The following is a 24460-nucleotide window of genomic DNA, read 5'->3' on the forward strand; positions in this document are numbered from 1 at the left end:
TCGGGCTCCCCGCTGAGCGAAGAGCCTGCTTCTCCCTCTCCCTCTGCCTTCTGCTCTGCCTACTTGTGCTCTATCTTTCTGTCAAATAAATAAACTCTTAAAAAAAAAAAAAAGTGACCCAGGAAACTTACGCGGTCTGGTCCAAGTTAGTAAGTTCAGTTCACGGCGGAGGCAGGGATGGGATGTGTTGTGTTTTTGTTTTTGTTTTTAAGATATTTATTTATTTATTTATTTGACAGAGACAAAGACAGTGAGAGAGGGAACACGAGCAGGGGGAGTGGGAGAGGGAGAAGCAGGCCTCCTGCTGAGCAGGGAGCCCGATGTGGGGCTTGATCCCAGGACCCTGGGATCATGACCTGAGCTGAAGGCAGGCGCTTAACCGACTGAGCCACTCAGGTGCCTGGATGTGTTTTCTAAATCATGTTTCTGTCAGGTCTGCTGTGCTGCTTTTCCCTTCTTAAGTCAAATGTGATTAACTTGTGGTGATTTCGGATAACTGCACTTTTAGTGTAGAGAAGTGGCTTGTTTTAGATTTGTAGTGGAGAATATTAGAGAGCATAGCAAGTATAATAAAGCAGGGAAAATGGATAAAATCTTTTTGGAAATTTAGAGAGAAATGTATGTATTTTGAATCTTTTAATTTTCAGCATATGGTTATGATTTTTTTCTCCAGTAACAGCCTGAAAAATAAGTATATGTGAATGTCAGTTTTATTGAAGATATTGAGAGTAGCTTCATGTTTTAGAGTTAACACAATGATCTGTTTATTTCTTTTTAATAGAAAAAATGAATGCACCAAACCAGCCTCCCCACAAAGACACTGGGAAAACTGTGGAGAGTGTGGAAGAATACAGCTATAAGCAGGAGAAGAAGATCCGAGCAGCTCTTAGGACAACAGAGCGTGATCATAAGAAAAATGTGCAGTGCTCGTTCATGTTGGACTCAGTGGGTGGGTCTTTGCCCAAAAAATCAATTCCAGATGTGGATCTTAATAAGCCTTACCTCAGTCTTGGCTGCAGCAACGCTAAGCTTCCGGTGTCCGTGCCCATGCCTATAGCCAGAACTGCACGCCAGACTTCTAGGACTGACTGTCCAGCAGATCGCTTAAAGTTTTTTGAGACTTTACGACTTCTGCTAAAGCTTACCTCAGTCTCCAAGAAGAAGGACAGGGAGCAAAGAGGACAGGAAAATACGTCTGCTTTCTGGCTTAACCGATCTAATGAACTGATCTGGTTAGAGCTACAAGCCTGGCATGCAGGACGGACCATTAATGACCAGGACCTCTTTTTATATACAGCCCGTCAAGCCATCCCAGATATTATCAATGAAATCCTTACTTTCAAAGTTAATTATGGGAGCTTTGCCTTTGTTAGAAATGGAGCTAGTTTTAATGGTACTTCAGTAGAAGGGCAGTGCAGAGCCCCTCATGGAACAAATATGGTGGGTTATTCAGCGTATCATGAGCATCTCCAACGCCAGAGGGTGTCGTTTGAGCAGGTAAAGCGGATAATGGAGTTGCTGGAGTACATAGAAGCACTTTATCCATCGTTGCAGGCTCTTCAGAAGGACTATGAAAAATATGCTGCAAAAGACTTCCAGGACAGGGTGCAGGCACTCTGTTTGTGGTTAAACATCACAAAGGACTTAAATCAGAAGTTAAGGATTATGGGCACTGTTTTGGGCATCAAGAATTTATCAGACATTGGCTGGCCAGTGTTTGAAATCCCTTCTCCTCGATCATCCAAAGGCAATGAGCCAGAAGATGAGGGTGATGACACAGAAGGGGACTTGAAAGAGCTGGAAAGTAGCGCGGATGAGAGTGAAGAAGAACAGCTCTCAGGTCCAAGGGCACTGGAACCCACAGAGCCCACTGACAGCAGTTTCAACGTCCATTCGCAGGATTGCGTGCCTAAGAAGCTTGAGAGGCTTGAGTCTGAGGACGACCCTGTTGGCTGGGGAGCACCAGACTGCAGTACAGAAGCAGGCTTTAGTAGACATTGTCTGACTTCTATTTATAGACCATTTGTAGACAAAGCACTGAAGCAAATGGGGTTAAGAAAGTTAATTTTAAGACTTCACAAGCTGATGGACGGTTCCTTGCAGAGGGCACGCGTAGCCCTGGTAAAGAGTGACCGTCCAGTGGAGGTAGGTTTCTGGTAGGCATTAGTATGGTCTTGTCCTCAGTTCCATTCTTACAGTGTGTTGTGGTGGTTATTACGTCCTTTCGTAGTTTTGATATTTTTAAGGTGTAACTGGTAGTTACTGTAACTTGCAGATTTAAACATTTCTGTAAAGCACTGTGATAAATGTGGAAATGGATCTACGAAAATTGTATGAAGTTTAGTGAATTAAGTGGAAGGTGGTGTGTGGAGGAAAAAAATCCAGCCATATAAATATAGGATGGAGAAGGACAGGCTAGGTATAAATAAAGAGGGAAGAAAGCCACAATCATGGGTGACCACAGGCTGAATATGAGTCAGTAAAAAAGCCAACATGATGCTAAAATATTTTTAAATGAATATGGCATCCAAGGTCATGGATTCGGTTCTTTCTCTATTCTTTGCAATAGCTTGTTCCCTTTTTGAGTAGCATGTCCAGTTTTTGGCCACTGTATTTTAAACCAATAAAAACAGATACTACACATGATTTTAGCCAAAAGAGCTGTGAGTTGTAGAGAAATGTAAGAATATAAGAATGATCAAATGATCTTATTTGGCAAAGTTAACGATTAGCATAGATGATAGAAGTTTAAGGAAAGTCTTAGTTATCAAATCCACATTTTGATATGTGAAGATTTCTGTGAGAGGAGTATGCCTCCTAGAAAAAGCAGTTTGAAAACAGTGCAAATTTTGTTTTGATAGCTTCATGTCTCAGAAATTCTTTACTGTTAAGGGTGGTCAAACTAGAAAGGGGCACACTGTTGGATAGCGTTTTTGAGAGGAAGAAGAGTAATTTTTCTCTTGTGGTGAGTTTGCATGTTCATCTGGCTAAAAGCAAAAGCACCCAGATCTTTGAGTTCCTTTATACTTGTCTCTGGTTGTCATTTTCAATTTTAGTAGCTATTTACATACATACGTGTGTACCTTTTATTTTTATTTTTTTAATTTCAGTTTACTGCACAGTCTGGCTGGCTTTGGAGTGAGAGGTGATACAATCGAAGGCATTTTCTTTATAATGGGAAACATTGGAAGAGAACCTCAGTTTATAAGATCTTTATTTTTCATGAACTAGACCATGAACCCTAGGAGAACGGGTCAGACATTCACATCATATAGAAAGATGTTTGCAAAAGGAATCTGGACTTTGTAGCTATAAGAAGTTAGTTTACTTTGAGTATTATTTTAATTACAAGTCTTAAAAGTGAATTTATATATGAGATCCTGTTTTTTTTCCTTAAGATTTTTTTATTTACTTGAGAGAGAGAAAGAGAGCACATGAGCAGGGGGGAGGGGCAGAGGCAGAGAGAGAAGCAGACTCCCTGCTGATCAGCGTGCCCGATTCAGGATTTGTTCCCAGGACCCTGGGATCAATGAGATCTTCTTTGAACAGTATTTTGACTCTGAATGATTTTTTATGTACATCTTTTTATTAAAGCAAATGACTGTTTTCCCCTGTTTAGTCCAAAATAACTACTTTATACGATTTTTTTTATAGTGCAGGTTTCAAAATCAGTAGAACAAAACTAGATATGGAATAAGGATCTGCCATATACTTCAGATGGTGAATGACTTACTTTGATCTAGGTTTTTGGCTGGAGTGGTTCAGTTCCAGTGAGCACACATATGGGCAAGACAGGGTCGATGATTGATTTTTATTGTGAAACACTATTTTTGAAGTAATATGAACGAAACAGCTCTGGCGGTATTACCTCATCTCTGATTCAGTAGATCTCATGAGAGAGAGGGACTCATGGTAAAGGCCCTGGGAGGCATGTGGGGGCTTCTTAAAACTGCTTTCAACTCCCAACCCCAAATTCTTTTCCTGTTCCCTGAGAACCATTTGTGACAATGAACTGTCCCTACTAATGGTAGAGCTCTGCGTCCCTTAGATGTGTTGGAACAAGAAAAAGATTGGGAATGAGTGCACTACATTTTCTATTAGAACTCAAGTTGAAAACAGATGATGAACTATGGTAGCCCATAGTTTTGAATTCCTGTCAATGTTGTATTCCTTCGGTTTGACCAGTGGAGATTTAACTGCAACAGTTATCCTTATAGAAAAGAAGAGTCATACAAATTCAAAGCTCATAAAGTGTGTAAATTAAAGACTGTTAGAATTACTTGCAGATTGTTTGCTTTTCAAAACAAAAATGAAGTACAGAAGCCCCTGTTTTAAGTTTTGTTTTATAAAATGTTGTGTTTGTCAGATAACAAAAGAGTAACCAAGAGCTGAAGTAGAATTTCAGTCCAAACTAATAAAAAATGAGGTTTCAACATTATAATGAACTCAGTGGGAAAGTAAGACTTATTTTCATTTCCATTTCAGGAACATAATTTCTGGAAGGGGAGGTGTATGTGTGTGTATGTATATGAATGTATGTAGACTTCCTTCTGGGTTTGTTTTAGTCTTTGACTATGTTGGAGAACGCCACAGTTTTTGAAATCAAGTAACTGGATTCCATTCCTTGGTGTGGGTCTTTCTCACCACATGGCTTTGTAAATGACTTAATCTTTCTGATCCTAAATCATCGCATCTGTAAAATGGCTGTAATACTTTCCTACCTACCTCACAGGGTTGTTGTGAGGCTTAAAAAAGGTATTTGTATAAATGGTAAAATACTATAGAAGCCAAATATAAACTATTAATTTTTAGAAGCTTTGTTAATTTTTTTTTCTTTTGAAGCTAACTGTAAGTCAATATGGGCCAGACTATTCTATATGTTTATCTTTAAAATGTATTTAACCTTTTAATTTCTGCCAAATACTCCTGCATTTGAAGGACATACGTTTTAAGCAGTGTATAGGCTTTAGGTTTAAAGACAGCTTTATTTTCATTCTTGATAGAAGCGTCTTGACCAGTGGGCACCACAGAATGTACCCAATACATATCTTCTATGTTGCACTGTTTTTTTGGCTTATGTGGTAACACTAATGAATATAGTTGAAGGATTTCTTGTCTATATCTTTATATTTTTATGCTTTATGATTAAGTTACTTGTGATTAGTGTTTATAAATAACATATGATCTTATATTTAATTCCCCTTGGCTTATAAACATGCTTTTATAAAGCAGTTTTTCTCTAAAATTTTATTATATTTTAAAATCTTTAAATTTAAAAACTTGTAATCTTGGGATGATTCTAGATTTATGGAAAACTTGCAAAGATAGTACAGAGTTTTCATATGTTCCTTATGCAGCTTCCTCTAATACTGGCATCTTACTTTACTTTGCTATATTTGTCAAAATTAGTATATTAACATTGGTGTAAGATACTGTTAACTAAACTGTGGACATTATTTGGATTTCTGTTTTTGTGCTACTGTCCCCTTTCTGTTCCAGGACCCAGTCAAGGACGCCACCTTGCTCTTAGTCATGTCTTCTCAGTCTCCTCTGATCTGTGTAGTTGCTCAGTCTTCCCTTGGTTTGCGATCTGGACGGCTTGTAGAACAGTCTCTGAATTTGGATTTGCCCGGTGTTTTATCAAGATGAGACTGGGGGCTTGGGCTGGGCAGAAATGCCACAGAGTTGAAGCGCTCCCCATGGCATTGTATTGTCCCTGGTGATGTTAACCTGGGTTCCTCGGTGAAGGTGTTGTCTGCGGGGTTCCTCCACAAGTTAGCAGTTTTCCCTTTCCCTGCTGTACTCTTGGATGTGAGTTACTAGATGCAGCCCACATTCATGGGGAGGGCTGTAGGAGCCTACCTCTAGGAGTAGGGAGTATCTACATGTAGTATTTGGAATTCTTCTGTATGAAAGATTTACCTCTTCCCTCCCATTTATTTATCTCAGTGGGAAGTCATAAATATTGATTTTTTCTTTGGGTTATAATCCAGTAGTATTGTTCTTTCTTTTGTTGCTCAAATTGTTCCTTCTTTAGCCACTGTAACTCTTCCAGTTGGCTTCTGTGTCCTTTTGACATGCCTGCATCTTTTTTTGTATTGTTTTGCTTTTTGAGCAGTTTCTTACTCTGTGGCATCATCCTTTATTTTTCCTGTTGCACTCCTGAAATCAGCCATTTCCCCGAGGAGCTCTGGTTCGTTTTATTGGAGGATGTTATTTAGAAATGAAGATCTGGGCACTGGATGTTACTGTTGGGGTGTTATTGCTTCCAGGACCATTCAGTGGTAGAGTTAGAAAATATAGGAATGTCTTCCACCCATTGTGTATGCACAGCTCGATAGTTATTTCTCCTTGCTTACCCATCTGTCTATCTGTGAGAAATAAACATGAGTTCACACTGATGTCTCAGGCCTAAGCCAGCATCACCAATTTCATTCTAGTCTTCCTCTCCTGCTTATTTGTAATTTTTTCTCTTGTGGTGAGAAACCTGGCTCCCATTACTACAGTTATTTACATATTTGTGCAGCCAGAGTATACACGTAAAGTAGTTTCAGAATTGCTAACCGGGACCCCGTGAGGAATAAATTTGCCAACTAGAGTATAGCATTTCAGTACAGTTCTTTTTATCTTTAGTCTTAGAGAGTCACCACAGAATTTTCCAGAGTTAGCTAGGTCAGCACCTTTTTCCTTCACCCTCTTCAGTGAGGTCATATCATTCATTTGTAATATAGTGGTTCACTTAATCTCAGTCTGCATTCCATCCTGGGATTCCCCAGTGTTCTAGTTGATTTTTTTAAGTTTGCCATAAAGTTTACTTTTTGTGTTGTACAGTCCTTTGGGTTTTGTGCATTTAAAATGTTAAATACCCATAAAATATTTGAGCCATAGGTTGTGATATGGCTATTTTATGCTCCTTCCTTTTAGCTTTACCATATGAAATTTATACATTTTCAGAAGAAGAGACAGATAAAATTTTTACTTAATGTAGTATATAAAAAAGTATACTTGCCTGACTGATTGCATGTTACCATGCATATTACCTCAGATCCTAAGGAAGAGTTTTGGTTATTTTATAAATTACTTTCCTTTGAATTAGAAATGATGATGTGATTATTATAAGTTTAATGGCCAATAAAATATTGTTTGTTTTATGATCCAAGAATAATTATGCTGATTTTTTCCTGTAAGCACAACAAACCCTGAAGAGGTTGCCTTCTGTATTCAGAGTGGACAACGCCTGTATAAACTAGGATATAAAATTAACAACAGTCACCATTTATCAAGTCTTCCGCATGCTAGGCACAACCACCAAATGAAGTGGTGGTGTTAATTCTCTATCTTACAAATAAGGAGAGTAGGTAACTTGCCCCAAATCACAGGAGCTGTAGATTGTTGGAGGAATTCAAATCCAGGATTCTGGGATACCAGACTTTAAACTGTGCTAATGGTGTCCAAACCTGGCTGCGCACCAGCATTATCCAGGGAGCTTTTGAAAATTCATGTACCTAATGCCCTCTTTGGATATAGGGCAAATCAGAGTCTCTTGGGGTAGGACGTGAGTGCTGCCATTCTTAACAGACCTCCAGCGTGCTTCCTATGTAGCTGGACCAGCACCAGTGCAATTCTGGGTAAGCCCATTGGAAACACTAAGTAGGCTATAGTACTCGCCCACCCCCGCCTTCCAGATTAGTGTTCATTAATACAGTTATTATAGTTAATTGTTTTATTTGCTTCAGTCATCACCTATCTGATTTCATTAGTAAAGTTACACGGACTTTGTCATTGAGTAAGTGGCAAGCTGATAAGCACATTCTTGCTCATTTACCTTTAGGTTTTCTGTTTTCTAAAAGCACACTTACTTGAGGGGAGATAGGAAGTTGTTCTGTGTTATTTTTGACTGCAGTGGGCCAACGGAGTCAAACCTGATGTAAGACGGAGACGATCAGAGGACAGAGCTCGCAGCTCGCAGCGGAGAACTGCATCCCATGAAGACAGCACACCAGCAGCAAGACTAGTAGCTAGCATTAACTGAGTACTTGCTGTGTGGAGGCGGGTCGGTCAAGTGACGTGGTCAAGGTTGGGTGTATCCCGTGGGGCAGAGCCAGGGTGTGAACGCAGAACTGCCTATAAAGCTGTGCTCTTCACCATTACCGTATGCTGCCCCTTGAAGTCGTATTTTGTCCCACCTAGTGCTTGGAGTATTTTTTGACGTAGTGGCTAGCATTTGAAAATAAGATTTCACGTGAAAATCTGGATTTTTTTGCTTTCCTTAAAATACTAAGAGGAAGTCTGTCAACCCTGGGCCCACATTCCCACATGATAGCATCTGGCGGGCTCCGATTGACCACAGTGCCCGTTGTTTCTTTCTCTCTTACTGTCATCACCCACCTGGCCCTGTAGGCATTTCAGTTTGTGATACGACCCCTGGTGTAGAATCATAGAAACTTTTGAAGGGTAACAAAAAGTTGATCCTTGAACAACACGGGGGTTAGATGTGCTGATCCTTACACTGTTGAAAATATGTGTATGATGTTTGACTTCCCCAAAACTTAACTACTAATAGCCTCCTGTTGACTGGGAAGCCTTGTTGATAACCTTAATAGTCAATTAGCATATATTTTATATGTTACATGTACTATATATTCTTATAATAAAGTAAGCGAGAGAAAAAAATGTTATTGAGAAAATCATAAGAGAAGATACATTCACAGTACTGTACTGTATTTTATAAAAAAAATCTACGTCTTAGTGGACCCACATAGTTCAAACTCGTGCTGTTCAAGGGTCAACTGTATTTTGATCTGTTCCTTTATTTTATAGAACAATATACTTTCTTTTTTTTTTTACTTATTTATTGAATGTGTATGTAAAGAAACAAAGTTGCTGCTTATCTTGTAGTCTGGCTCAGAGTAGTAATTCTTTGGTTTGCATCTTTTAGACTTTTTTGTGCTTAATATAAATACATATCTTTGTTACGTAATACAGGTAATTTTAAAAAAAGTTTTCATTTAAATTCCCGTTAGTTAACATACAGTGTAATGTTAATGTCAGGTGTACCATATAGTGATTCAGCACTTCCACACCCAGTGCTCATCATGACTAGTGCTCTCTTTTTTAAAAGTGATAATGCTGTATTTATTCTATGACTGATAGGGTTGTTCCCCACCCCGCCCCCCCCTCTTCTCTTTGGATTAGTCCCCATATTGGTATATGTAGCTCTACTTCAGTTCCAATTAACTACTACATGGGATGCCATCATAGGAATGAATCATTTTACTCTCTTCTTTAAATCCCACCGTCTGCCTCTGGCAACCGTCAGTCTGCTCTCTGTATCTGAGTTCAGTTTTGTTTTATTTTGTTTTTAGATTTCACCTACAGGTAGTATCATATGGTATTTGTCTTTCTCTGTCTGACTTATTTCACTTAGCAAAATGTCCTCAAGATCCATCCTTGTCACAAATGGCAGGATTTCCTTCTTTTTTCGGTGACTGAGTAAGATTCCTTTTTATGTACATGTAAAATCTCACACCATCGATAGGCACTTAGGTTTTTCCATATCTTGCCTACTGTACATAATGCTGCAGTGAACACAGTGGGTGCACATTTCTTTTTGCGTTAGTGTTTTCCTTTTCTTTGGATAAATACACTGAATTGGAATTGCTAGATCATACGGTAGGTCTATTTTTAATTTTTGAGGAACTTCTGTACTGTTTTCCATAGTGGCTGCATCAGTTCACATTCCCACCAACAGTGCACAAACATTTCCTTTTCTCCACATCTTACCAACACTTTTGACTTCTTTTTGATAATAGCCATTCACTGAGGGTGAGGTGATATCTTATTTTGTGTGTGTGTGTGTGTGTGTGTTGAGATTTATTTATTTATTTATTTATTTTGAGAGAGAGAGAGAGTAGTGCACGCATGAGCTAAAGGGGCAGAGGGAGAGGGAGAGATTCTCACGCAGACTGTGTGCTTGGGGTCCGATCTCACAACCCTGACATCATGACCTGAGCTGAAACCAAGAGTCGGATGCTCAACTGATGGTGCCACCCAGGCGCCCCCCTTATTGTGGTTTTGATTTGCATTTCCCTAATGATTATAACCATTTCACTCTTAATGGGCACTTAATTTTTTTCCTTTATAAGTGGTGTAGCCACAAATACGGTACACATTCCCCTTTATGAACTTCATTGTTTTGTAAGAATGGCTCATTGAAGTGGAAATAGGGGGTCATTGGGTATACATATTTAAATCTTTGATAGATATTGCGAAGTTGGTCTTCAGAATGGCTGTACTAATGTATACTTTACCCAGTGGTGTAGGAGAAATCCCATTTGTCCTCATTTTTGCAACCATGATCAGTAAAAACTATAATTTCATTTTAATCTTAATTCTTTTCATTTTTAGTGACATTCAGCTGTTGTCAAGTTTATAGGCCACATGCATGTCTTCTTTGTGTTTTCTTTTATTCATTTTGTTCATTTTCTATTGGGTTTTTTATTATAATCTTGACCTGTTGGAGCTATTTTTATTTTATAGATATTATTCACTTTTTATTATGGCTGTAAATTGTCTTTAACTTGTTTATGTTTTTCACTAGATAGAAATTTAAAATTTTTATTTTACTCTTGATCACCTTATTTTGTGTGTAGTCAGAGATTATAAAACATTCTATATTTTTTCCCTTATTTTTACATACTTCAAAAATTTTTGTTATGGAAAATTATTAAACCCATGCAAAAGTAGACAGACTAATATTATGAATCCCTTTGAATCTGTATCCCAGCACACTGATTATCAACTCATGGCCAGTACCTCTAGCCACTTGACACCTTCTTCTATCACTTTGAAGAAAACCTCAGGTGTCATCATATTTTATCCTTAAATAGTTCAGGATGTTTCTCTGAAGGATTTGGGCTTGTTCTAGAAATGTACCACAGTACCATTATCACACCTAAAACATAGCATTAACTCCCTTGATCATCAAAGATCAAATTAGTGTTCATATTTTGATTGTGTCATAGTTATCTTGATTTTCTTTAAAAAATATTGTGCAATTTAAGTCAGTTTTCAAATAATCATACAAGGTAAGAGTTCATTATATTTTTTCCCCGCACAGATTTTATTTATTTATTTATTTATTTGAGAGACAGAGAGAGAGTTCTTGAGCGGTGGGGAGGGGCAGAGAGAGAGGGAGAGGGGATCTCAAGCAGACTCCGCATTGAGCGCGGAGCCTGATATGGGGCTTGATCCCACAGGCTGAGATCATGACCTGAGCCGAAACCATGAGTTAAGGCTTAACTGACTGAGCCCCACAGGTGTCCCCAGTTCATTATATTTCTTAAGTCGTTTTTAATCTGTAGCTCCCTCTCCCTTTTTTTTTTTTTTTGCCATGTATTTATTGAAGAACCTGGACCTTTTATCCTATAGAGATTCTCCTACAGTCTGAATTGTGATTGTGCCTACAGTTGTCCTTTTTGCTTGTTTCCTTTTTCTCTGTGTTCTGTGTAAACTGACTGTAAAAACTAGTGGCTTGATTAGATTCAGGATTTCTTGATTGATTGGTTGATTGATGGTGTTAATACTGCTTCATGGGGACACATATAATGTATGACTGTCTCTGAGACATCAGCAGTTAATGATCATAGATCGCTTACTTCAGTAAGGATTGAAAAGTGATATTTCTAATTCTCTTTTCTTCTTATTAGCTTAATTACCAGCTGCATTAAGTAGATATTGCTACAAAGAGAAACTTTCCTCAATCATTATTTGGTCACCCAGTGGAATAATTGAACAGAAGTGACAGGGTGAATATGCTTGAGTCGTTCCCTCTTCTTTACCCTTTTTTTAAAAAATGAGTTGGTTTATTGGTGACCAATTAGTGTTTTTTTATTAATATGATTTTGAACTCATGAATTTAAACCTGTTTGGTATTTTTCAACCCATCGAAATCATTATTGTAATCCATTGAAGTAATTATAATAACTGATGTTCCCATTGTCCCATTTTGGACAATGGGAACATATTCAAGTTGGCTGAAGTCCTTTTATCACAGCCCTAGTGAGTAGTGTTTCATAACTTCGATAGCTGATATAAGAAGCTATTTTAAGCTTGTATTGTACATCTGCTTGAGATTGGGAATCTTGATTTATCTTCAGGGAATCCTTGTTCCTTTTGTTGGGAAATAGTGTTCTAGGACTACAGTACTCGCATTGCTCATTGTAACGGAAATGGTCGATCGTTGTTTTAGTTCTCTTCAGTAGACAGAACACACAGAAATACACAAAAATACATCCCAATTTCGTACTGACAATTCAAAATCAGGATTTTAAAATCTCTTTTGACTTTTCTTCTACACTGAAAAAATTTGCGGTGGTAACAGAATGATGGCATGAGAATATCAGAGTAGTAGATTATTAGAATATGCTGACTATATTCCAGAATACATACACAATAATCTCAGAATAGTATCATCAGCAATATGATTACTGAAAAAGTATAAGTTCCCCCCCCATCCTTAGGGATAGACCCTTTGGGATATACCACCAAATTACTGTGTCTTTTCAAGACACCTGAATAATTCTTCTCATGATTATGCCACTAACTAGACATATAATTAGAATCTCTTCTTTTTTTGGTTGTGTATTTAAAATAACAGCTTTATTGAGACAGAATTCACATACCATGAAATTCACCATTTTGAAGTGTTCACTTCAGTGGTTTTTACTATATTCAGAGTTGTATAACCACCACCACTGGCTATTTTTAGAACATATTCAGCATTCCCAAGAGAAGCCCTGTCCCCTTCAGCTGCCACCTCCACAGTCCTTCCGCTCATCCTTTCAGCCCTGAGCAACCACTTACCTGCTTTCTGTTTCTTTATATTTGCCTGTTCTGGACATTTCATATAAATGGAATCATATATGTGGTCTTTTGTGACTGGCTGCTTTCAGTTGGCATCATGTCTTCAAGGCTCATCACTTTGTAGTGTATATCAGTACTTCATTCCTCTTGATGGCTGCATGATATTCCACTGTGCGGATAGGCCACATCTTATTTCTCCATTCATAGATCTTTTATTTTTTTATTTTTAGGTATTGCTTTTTAAACTTAACTTTGCAAGAATTATGTAAAATACTTGGTTTTAAGAGAAAATCTATGGAATAATACATTTTCTTTTCTTTTCTTTTTTTTTTTTTTTAAAGATTTATTTATTTATTAGAGAGCAAGAATGAGAGAGAGTACATGAGAGGGGGAGGGTTAGAGGGAGAAGCAGGCTCCTTGCTGAGCTGGGAGCCCAATGCGGGACTCGATCCAGGGACTCCAGGATCATGACCTGAGCCAAAGGCAGTCGCTTAACCAACTGAGCCACCCAGGCGCCCCGGAATAATACATTTTCAAGGGAATCTGATTTCCCTGATAAACATGAGCTTTAAAAGAAGCTGTTTTATTCTTCCATTTTTTAATATAAGCTGTGTATGCAATTTTCTTTACTTACTTTTAATATATGACCACTTTATTTTTACCCCTTAAGGTTATACTTATATTAATATTCATACCCTTATTGCTCTCCCCTGCCCCAACATTTTTTGGTTGTTACTTGTTGGTTCTCAACCATGAGGATATTGGAATTGTCCTTTTCTTTTACCTGGGTTTTCATTTGAAGTGATTTTCTTTTACTTCCAGTGAAATGCTACGATATTGCATATGCCCTCGGCTTTCTCCCGGGGTTTGATAGTTGCGGTGTATCTGCATATGGCCATTATGGACCTCACTTTCTTCCTTACCTTCTCACCTCCTTTTAGCCCTGCGGGAGTGTGTGTGTGTTTCCACAGGTGGACACAGAGACGTAGATAGATAAGAGATGTAGATTTAGACAGGCTCTTGTTCTGACAGCCTCCTGAGTCATTTTGTTCATAGTAGATTCCTCGGTAAGGGCTCATAAGACCAGTGTTTTCTGAGTTCTTGGATTTTCCTAACAGTTTGCAGAATTGACTCTTGCAAGTATATTTGCCATAAAATTTGGCTTGTATTTTCCTTCCTTGAGTAACTTTAATATATATTACTCATTGTCTTTTGGCATGCAGCATTGCGGTTGCAAAGTCTCATGGCAATATGATTTTTTTGTTTCTACTTCTAAGTAGAAACTTGGTTATTTATTTACTTATAACCTGGATGTCCAAAGGATTGTTTTTTTTTTTTTCTTTTTTCTTTAAACTCCACTAGTTTACCTGGTGTTGGTTTCTCCACATTGGTATTTTTGAATAAGTGGTGTCCTTTTAGTATATGATTTCAGGTTTTGTTTGCTTTCTATGTTTGTTTTTTTTTAATTTCAAGTGAATTTCTTAATGTTTTAACTCTTCGGTTTCATTAGTTTGGTTTTCTTCTCTGGGAACCACTACTGTATGTGTTTTGGATCTACTTTGCCTCTCTGTCACTTTCAGATTCATTCATTCATTCTTTTTTCTTTTTGATTTATAAAATTGTCTTCATTTTTACCTCCTATTTATGTGAAGCCATTATCTTCTATTTGTGCTCATGTTCCTGCTAGTTTGCTTTTTGTTCTTAAAATAATTTTTTAAAGATTTATTTATTTATTTTAGAGAGAGAGAGAGCATGGGAGCAGGGGGAGAGGGAGAGAAGCAGACTCCCTGCTGAGTGAGGAACCCGATGTGGGGCTCCGTCTCATGAACCTGAGATCATGACTTGAGCCAAAACCAAGAGTCAGATGCTTAACTGACTAAACCACTCAGGTGCCCCTAAAATGCTTTTCAATTAAGAAAATTATCTTTCGAGTACTACCACTTTATTTGTGAGTTTTTCTAATTCTAATTTATGTTGTTCTTTTATTTTTTCTATGATTTTCTTAATTTCTTTTAGTTTTTTTTTTTGAAAATTGGGCTGCAGTCCTCTCTGTTTAGTGGGCATGTCTTTCTGGCAGGCTTTCATTGTCTCTAGGGTTATTCTGCTTATTTCTCTGCTTAATAACCCTGTATTGGATTCTAGCACAGTCCTTTTGCTCATTTTTAAACGTATTTATTTTCATGATCTTTAAGGAAAGAGAGAGTTCAGAAGTGTTAGGGTTTGTAGCTTTGAGCTCCTTCTTCTGAACTGCCAAAGCACATGTTCTCTTTTTTTGAGATCTTCTGGTGTGTTCCCCTCCCACTTCTGGACCTTGTTGTTCTTTACCTCTACTCTACTTTCCTGGTCAGTTGGATTTCAGTCTAGCAGGTTTGTCCTGGAAAGGGGATTTTAGCTGATAGTTTTAAGAGTTTGGGAGGCCTAAGCCACTTCAGCCCCTTCAAACCTGTTGCAACCCCTTGACCTCACTCATGACTTTGTACCCAAATTGCTTTCTGTTTCACTCAAGTCCTCAAAGAGAAGCAGTGAGCTTTCTATTGCATAGTCATTAGTGATTGTGGAATTTGCCCCTTTGGGCCCATCAGACACCCTATTAATCCCCCGTGTTTCCCTTGCACAAGTGCTGATAACCACAGGGTCTGGCACAGTTCACTTCCCCCCATCTCTTCTACTTTGGAGTTCACGGAGATACCTTGTCACGTAGTTTTAGTGGACATGTGTCTCAAGGAGTTTTGACTTGGTTGTCCTTGTTCTGTCTGTTCTTATGGGGGGACTAAGGGAAATCGAAATCCGGCTGCCGCCACTGTCATTCCAGAATTCCTGTTATTATGTTGTACTAAATTGCCAATATTTGGTCATTTTTGACTGACTAAAATGGCAATTTTATATGGCTTAACCTAATGTATAGCTCTGTGTTTAGGTTATTAAGCCTGTATTAACATTTGGAGTCTTTCTGTATGTATATGTTCAAAACGTATTTTTGTATTTATGTTAGTACATCCTATAGTTTCTCATATCAGGCAAGAATTTCTAAAATAGCCTCATAATTAAAAAATTATGACTATAGTTACCGGGGTAGGTACGGATGTAATTATTTTTCGGTTTTCTTTAACATTGGGTTATCCATTTTCCAACTTCAACTATTGCCACTTCAACTACTTTTTTATGTATTTATTGTAGATAATTCGATATGTTTCTCTGCTGATCTGTTTACAGTACTTTTCTATTTTAAATAAAGTAGGTTTATTAGTAAGGTTTGCCATCATGTAGGGCAGTTCTTCCCGTTTATTCTTTTAAAAAAGTTCTGGGCTGTTTTTACTTCTGCACATTACTTTCTTCCATGTGAATTTTATTGAATGACTTTATTAACCTCCACAAAATACCAGTGGGGTTATGATTGTAATTACATTGCATTTTTATTGATGTCTCTACTATTGAGTCGGCTCAGTTTTCCTGAGTTGATCACAGATTTTATACCATATTTAATCCTGTATTTCTCACTGGAAGTGATAATAAACGGATGAAATTGCACTTGATCTTGCACTTTATTGCCCCCTTCCTCTCTTCTTGTGTTTTATTGAAATAATTGGGAATTCAAGATCCAGGTTTTTTTCTTATAGTATCCTTTTTTAAAAAAAAATTCAAGTACTCCTTTCTGGGAGTTGTTTATAGTCTCTCACCAAGTTACCATTATGGAGTTGTATCTGCCTGTGTAACTGCTGCTAGCTTCGTGGCTTCTCACTTCCTTGGGTATTTTTGTCTTTGGATCTTTATTCTGATTTAATTTTCACTTGACTAGACCCTACTGTACTTCCTCAGGGAGTTTTTTAGTGAAGGTAAATGAACTGTACTTTGAGTTCTTCTGTATCCAAGGAGGTTTCTTCTTTCTTCTTCACATATTAGTGATATCTTGACTGTGCAAAAAGCTCCCCTCCATCTCTTCCTTCTGTTTTTTCCACACTCTTGTTATTCTCACGTGAAGCTCCTAGATCCAACTTCCATGTCTCTATTTTTCACTCAAAACTTCCCTTCCTTTTTCTTTTGCTCTTTGTTGTAGTGATAATTTCTATAGTTAATGTCTGAGTTCTTAGTTTTTACCACATCCATTCTATTTTCACTGTCTTTATTGAACTTGTTTTAGAAATCTTGGTTTGTTAAATTTTTTCCAGAGGACTTCAGTGCAGTCGTGTAGTAGAGTATTTTACGGTTCTCTCCTGTTTCCCACATTAAATGAGTGTCAGCTGTTCTGATGCTTCAGCTTGGTTTCCTTAGTTAAAATTGCTGTTTCCTCTTCCATGCTCAGTAGTTTTTTAACATTTGTTCCTCTTTGGACAGGGATTGAGTCACCAGCATGCACCACCAGTGGGACCCCGTTTCCTCCGCAGCAGCGTGGGTCTGCCTGTGGGGTCTCCTAGGCGGTGTTGTCTTCACTGTGGACAAGTAGGGATTGTTCTGTTTCCCAGTGAGCCTGTAGCGCATGGGTGAGCGGGCTGGAGCTCTAGACAATGCCAAAAGAATTCTTTAGAATTTTATCAGAGAAAGTTCACTGAATTTTGTAGAGCTTTGAATAGACCTTTGACCTGAGCTCATTCTCTATACCAGAGGAAAAGAAGCATTTATTACTGCCTAAAGCTTTTAAACAGACATGTCTTAACCCTGACCTGACCACATTGATCACATTTTAAAAATGATGTACCATTTTTAAAATTCTTGGCTGTTACGGGAAACTGAAGTATGTATTAATTTAAATGCAGAAGTATATATTGAGCATAAAAGGAGCAGAGGAGACCAGTTAAGAATTCACTAAATGGCAGGGAGCATAGATACGAATGACATGGAGGCAGAATACCTATAATTGGTGATGTTTTAAATTGAAGAGAAATTGAAGGGCGCCTGGATGATGGCTCGGTTGGTTAAGCGGCCGACTCTTGGTTTTGGCTCTGGTCATGATGTCAAGGTCCTGAGATCGAGCCCTACGTCAGGCTCCGTGCTCAGCGCAGTCTGCTTGTCCCTCCCCCTGCTCTCTCTCTCTCTCTCTCTGGAATGGATAAATAAAATATTAAAAAAAAATAAATTGGTGAGAAGTTGAGGTTTTCGAATTTTGTTGGCCTCTGTTTTCTCAATAAAAGGAGAAGGGAAGGTCTTTGGATATGATTGGTCAGGATGATGTTGCCAGGGGTCTAAGGACAATGGGGAAAGCTCCGAATCCCCCATTTTATGAGGGAAAGCATAAGGCATCTGAAGAGAGTAACTATAAGAAAGGGTGAGCAACACTGAGATTCCTAGGAATGCTGAATAGCAGATATTTGAGTGGGACCAGCCAGTTCAATTTTATGAATTGTTTTCTATCAGCATCATTTGGTGTAGCTCAAGAGAGCAACGGACAGAAGAATTGGTTGAACCAACTAGTTTTTATGTTTACATAAATGTCTCCCTGGTTTTGTAATCTTTTCTCAAATTTCAGTAATTTCTGGTTTTCTCAGTCTGGAGATAGTTGTGGATAATGCTATATAGAACCTTAAAAATAAAGTGTTCTAATCATTTTAAGTATGATGATAAAATGTTTGATGCAAATGATGAACTTGATTCTTTTTCTACTATGCTTTTTTGATAAAAATATTATAATTTGGTGTCCTTGTTATGATTTTCTATTACTTTTAGAACTTTTGGGTCTATGTTGAAAATGTTGAATTATTCTAAAGATTATTTTACCTGAAAAATTGTGATTTTGTAGATCATCAGCAAACTATAGAGAATAATAGTTTATAACCACGACCTTAGGACATTCTTTTGTATGCTCTTTTAACCTTTGTTGAATTTTTGTTATAGTTTTCCGAATTTCCAGACCCCATGTGGGGTTCCGATTATGTGCAGTTATCCAGGACACCACCTTCCTCAGAGCAGAAGTGCAGCACTGTGTCGTGGGACGAGCTGAAGTCCATGGACTTACCCTCCTTCGAGCCTGCCTTCCTGGTGCTCTGTCGAGTCCTTCTGAACGTGATACATGAGTGTCTGAAGTTAAGACTGGAACAGAGGCCTGCTGGGGAACCATCTCTCTTGAGTATTAAGCAGGTCTGTTTCAACGACTGTTTAAAAATATTTAGCAGTTACTGTGCTATTCTGTAGGCTTGTTTTTATTTTGGATTGAGGATTTTTTTTTTTAATTGTTGCGAGTAGTGAAAAATTTGAGTGTATGTTAGTGTTTTTAAGCTGCTCTTTTTAGGGTAATTTAAAATGTTCTTAAAAAAAATAAATAAATAAAATAAAATGTTCTTTGCATGTAGTCTCAAAGATAAGATTGTGGTTCAACCTTTCTGCCATCACTTCCTCATTCCGAAAGGATATAAAAGTACAGTGATGAAATGACATAGTCTGTTAACATCAGTCTTTGGAGGCTGGAAACTTAAAATTCACTCATTAGAAGTAGTTTAAGTTCCTTAAATTTATTTATTTTTGTTCTGTTTAAGCTACATGGGAACAGATAAATGTCTTTAGAGTATGCAGTAGAGAGATGTTTGGACTTTTTGCTTGCTTAGTCAGTTGCATGGATTAAATAGTAATGACAGCTGCTGTTTTCTTGGTTTTCGTTCATTTTGGATGGGATTCTCTAGGCGAGTCTGATACTCCAGAGGTAACAGGAATGGGTGGAAGCGGTTGTATCTAGCACAGTGAATGCTGCCGAATGTATTTGTACTTTATGATATTACCACATCCACTATGCAAAATAAACATGTCAGGTTTTGAAAAAAAAAAAAAAGAAAGAAAGAAAAAGGTGTGTTTTTGTCAACTGTGCATGTCCATCCCCTCAGGATGGAAGGGCTAGGAGCTCATTGGCTCAGGATGACCAATGGCACCTGGGGACAAACACAAGCCATACGATAGGCACAGAACAGGACTTGAATTTGTTGGTTTAGCTGGGAGAGGGGGTGACTCGTGGACCTCATTGTCCTCGCTTCAGTTTCTGTCCAGCACTGACCAGAGAGCGCTGCTTCCTCATGCGCCCTGCTGCTCACCACCTTGCTTCTGGTTATTGTCCTGTCATCCACTGTGGCCTTGCTTCTCACTTGTCCACCTGATTGCAGTGGTAATTTAGGAAGTTTGGGTAAAATACTGATTTCCCTTTCTCACAAAATGAATACTTCAGGAATATAACCTGGTAAGACAAGGCAGAGTTTACTTTTTGCCAAGGGAGCTATTGTGAGGATGAAACAGGAATTTATGTTAAAATATTTAAAAAAATAAAAACAATACTTAGATGAATGTAGCATTACTAGAATCAAAATAAAACAAATTTTGGCTAAAATTATTCAAAGATTTGGTTATAAGCACCTAAGTGACATCTTTAACAGAGAAATTTACATCTGAACAGAATAGCTTTTGATAGATTTAACTCTAGCCATGGCTCTCTTACCGTGGGTAATTATTTTTAGACCATTTTAAAGGGGGAAATTATGTTTATAAAAGCAATCCATATTTATTGTAGAATATTTGAAAGGTACAGAAAATGATACAGACAAAAATGAAAATTATCCTATCATGCTGCCAGTCAGAGATAACCACTGTAACTACTTTGGTATGTTTTTATCCATCTGTTTTTCCTACACATACAAGTAAAAGAAAAAAATACGAGTTTTTACCCTTAAATATTTTTCAAAAACTAGATTTTAAATGGCTGCAGGAGTGCTCTGCTGTGTAGGTACATCATAATTTATTTAATCCCCATCATTTTAAATAATATTATGGTAATACATGATAATTATTATGATGAAAAGACTTTAAGGTCAGTCATCCCATGTCAGCCTCCCCCACCTTTCCAGCATTACCTGCTGGGCCTGCCCATGGCCGTGGCACTCAGCTTTTTGTTTAGATTTGTTTTCCCTTGACTTCCGTCTCATTTCATCAAATTGAGCCTAGGTTTGATTTTTGTGATGATTAGAGGCTTTTGGTAGTAAAGGCCACAAATCACAGTAGTTGCTATGCTAAATTATTACAAAGATTGTCATGCTCTGTGGCATGTGAGTATATTTGAATCTCTATTACGTTTTTGGATAAAAATCATCAGTTCCATTAGGGGATTTTTCTCTCCTATCCCTAGTAGAAAAATAGATCTTTTTCTGTGGGGTTTATTTTCTACATAAATGTTTTTGTAGGGGAATATAGTTTCACAAATCAATGTTTGCCTGTATGATAATTTCTGTGTGTATTCATACGATAATCCTAATCACTTTTATTTTCACTCTTTAATTTTTGATCAAGACTACTAAAATGGTTATATAAAGTGAACTGGTAAGGAATTGGAAAATATTTTAGGACTTTGAGAGGTTTTGAGGAGGAGGAGGGCGTGCGGTGAGGGTGTGTGGAGTGACAGAGCTTGTGCCCCTGCAGCTGGTGAGGGAGTGCAAAGAGGTGCTCAAGGGCGGCCTGCTGATGAAGCAGTACTACCAATTCATGCTGCACGAGGTGCTGGACCGCCTGGACAAGACCGACTGCAACATCGACGCCTTCGAGGAGGACCTGCACAAAATGCTGATGGTGAGGCCCGGGGGCAGGGGAGGGTGCTGGAGCGTGCGTGCCCGTCTGTGTGTGTGAGAGAGCGAGCGAGCAAGCAAGCGCGGGAAGGGGGACGGCAGTCTTCACCCTGACTTTTTCTTTTTTTTTTTTCTTTTTTAAAGATTTTATTTATTTATTTGAGAGAGAGAATGAGAGACAGAGAGCGTGAGAGGGAGGAGGGTCAGAGGGAGAAGCAGACTCCCCGCCGAGCAGGGAGCCCGATGCGGGACTCGATCCCGGGACTCCAGGATCATGACCTGAGCCGAAGGCAGTTGCTTAACCAACTGAGCCACCCAGGCGCCCAAGCCTGACTTTTTCATCTAGTATTGGATTAAATTTGTTTCTCCCAAATCCACATTTTAACAAATCCGCAATGGTTTTGCGTTAGAATTTTTGACAAAGCTTACCCTAGTTCATTGTTTAACTCTAAGACTCTTCATCTTATAGCAGAATGGCCCAGAAATGGAACTATAGTCCAGTCCTATTTTATCCAGCCGTCTGGCATCAGCCATTTCTGTATCGCGTGCCCGCGCTCGGGCTGGGAAGGCAGGAGTGGACAGTAAGAGGCTCCTCTTCTGCTGGGACCTGGGCATAGGCGGTACTTGCCCCCTGAGTGCTGGGTGCCAGGGCGGAATTCTGCTGAGGTGCAGGGACGACTTGGGGACAGGTCCTCTCAACTAGCCTGAGGACATGTGGGAGCTCTTACCCTGAGTCAAGAGTTAGCTGAGGAACCACGCACATCCAAGGAATTGTAAATACTGTGATTTGGCAGGAGCAGACTTACTTTGATTTCTTCCCAAGAGGAGCTCCCCAGGCTTCTCACACCACAGGTGGTGTGCTTACTGGTGCTTTCTAACCTCTGTCCTTTTGCTCCTGTTATTCCCTCCTGGTAGACATGTCCCTTTTCCTTATCCACTCATTTAAGACTTACTCGCAAGTTTTACTTTTCTCTAGAAAGCCCTATGTGACAACTTCAACCTTTAACGTGCATTTACCTCTACCTCCTCTGCACCGTCTCAGCAGTTACGATCGGCGCCGTGCCCTTGCGGACTCAGTGATCTGCTGCTCTGCTCTCGGCGTTCCCCGACTAGCCCGAAAGCTTCGTAAGCCAGGGGCTATGGCTTGAAGTGGTCTGGTCTTCCATACTTTCTGGTGGGGTATTAGTGTATAACGGATACAGGTTGGATTCATTAGAGTATATGCACAGATGATTCTGTCATGTGGCAAGTCAGTGAAACAATATAAAAATGACCATGCTTTGGGTATATTGTTCTGTAATGTTTTCAAGACATGTTTTGTGGGACATCTCACTGTATCTTGCCTCGGGATGGCTGCAGCACCTCCAGATACCACCCCCACTTTCTAGGCTAGAAGAAAGGAAAAGGGAAAAAAGGGAAAAAGTATCCTTGCCAGCTCAGTCCAGAGCAGCGAAGCTCTCCTGGAAGCCACAGCCGACAGATTTTCACTGTGTCATATGGCCAAACCTGTTGCCTGCCTCTTGACTGTCGTGGAGGCTGGGGCTGCAAGTATTTAGCTTTCCAGCCTCTATCGTAGAAGGATAGAAAGAAGAACGGTACGAAGGGGACTTATAATATCTGGCATATCGCAAGAAATAGTTTTGAGTTTGAAATTATTTCCTAATTATTTCGGGAGCACGCATAAAAGACCAGAGTGTGTAAAATGTGGCTACATTCTGAAATAGTATATATTTCTTAGGTCAGAAAAGTTGTTACCATTGAAAAGTCATGGTTAAAAAGCAAAAGCAAATTATTTTCTCTCTCTCTCTCTCTGGATGGTTAAAGCAGGAGCTTAAAAAGCCAAAAAGTGCTTTGCTTTCCAAACTGTCTTTGGTGGTTTTACAAAGGCATGCACAGCACCCTTTAGCGTACAGGCACTGGGGCAGGAAGGAAGAGAATGAGGCAGGTGAACCGTGTCCTCCAGGTCAGTCAGCTTCGGTGTCCGTGGTGTTCCTGTGGGCCATCTGAAGTGGAGGGCAAGTAAGTTACTCCTTAGAGCTACAAGTACTTAGGATTTAGTCTTGGTTTTGCTATGAGTGATCCATGTGGGGCCAGATCTCCCTTAGTTTCATCTCTGTAATTTCGCAGATGAAGAGCTAGAAATTACCAGTGATTTTTAAAATTGTGCCTCAAAGTATGCTCAATGGCTAATGGCAGAGGCATGTTTTGAAAACTGGGGGAACCCGAACAAAATCGGTGTTTTTGTTAGGAAGGAGGGAGAGATTGGCCTTTGAATGGTCTGTCACATTATGTGTACCACAACACCCTTCTTAGGAACCTCACCAAAAATCAGCGAAAAGAAGGAAGAGTAAAGAACGAAATTCCATGTTCAGTAAAGGAGGAAATTGACTACACTGCTCTCCTCTCCTTCCAGAAAACTGTTACAATCACTTACTTTGAAATTTGGGCTAAAGTGAGGGTGGGCACAAGCTCTAAGTATCTCCCAGCCAGTGCTTCATTAGAGCTGGGATATCTGGGGTGTGAACGGTCAGGAGAGAAGCAGGAGGAGTCCCTGTAGAGGACTTGTCAGCGGCAGATCTGCAAGACAGGGGAACAGAAGTGGAGACAACTCTGCTGTCCGAGTGTGTCCTGCCGGCTGAGGAGGGCCGCTGAATGTGAGCTTTGCGGGGTGAGGGGGAGCCGCAGTCAGCAGGTCCTGATGCAGAATCTCTGTGACTTGGGGGCTTTACTCTGTGTTACATCATCATCCTGACTAGGGAAACCTAAGCACGTACGTGTGCAGGTGCAGGGACGTGACTTGGTGAGCGTTTGCTTGAGGCAACAAATCACTTTGAAGCTATCAGCTGTTTTAGCTCATTTCTCTGGCCCTGGCCTTAGAAATAACCAAAACAGTAAACTAGATAGAGATGTAGGAACATGTGATCGATTTAAGGAAACCACATAAAAAGAATTTAAGAGGGATGAAAATATGAAACTGATGAACAAGATGTGGCAGTTGTGGAAGAGGGAGGGGCCGAGAAGCAAGAGGGAGGGAAGCAAGAGGGAGGGGCCGAGAAGCAGGAGGGAGGGAA

The 24460-nt window shown here is 39.2% G+C and overlaps 1 protein-coding gene across 1 annotated transcript in view; it reads left to right on the forward strand.

The window, feature by feature from the left end:
• LOC118001818 (mitogen-activated protein kinase kinase kinase 4) overlaps positions 1-24460 on the forward strand; it is a 74454-nt gene that overhangs the window by 12209 nt on the left and 37785 nt on the right. The window contains exons 2-4 of the mRNA XM_034991955.1: positions 782-2145; positions 18691-18933; positions 21247-21393. Of these exons, the coding sequence (XP_034847846.1) occupies positions 782-2145; positions 18691-18933; positions 21247-21393 (1754 nt within the window). The remainder of the gene's footprint in view (positions 1-781; positions 2146-18690; positions 18934-21246; positions 21394-24460) is intronic.

This window comes from Mirounga leonina, unplaced genomic scaffold, assembly GCF_011800145.1.
Source record: "Mirounga leonina isolate KUSES-001 unplaced genomic scaffold, KU_Mleo_1.0 Mir_54, whole genome shotgun sequence".
Classification (NCBI taxonomy): domain Eukaryota; kingdom Metazoa; phylum Chordata; class Mammalia; order Carnivora; family Phocidae; genus Mirounga; species Mirounga leonina.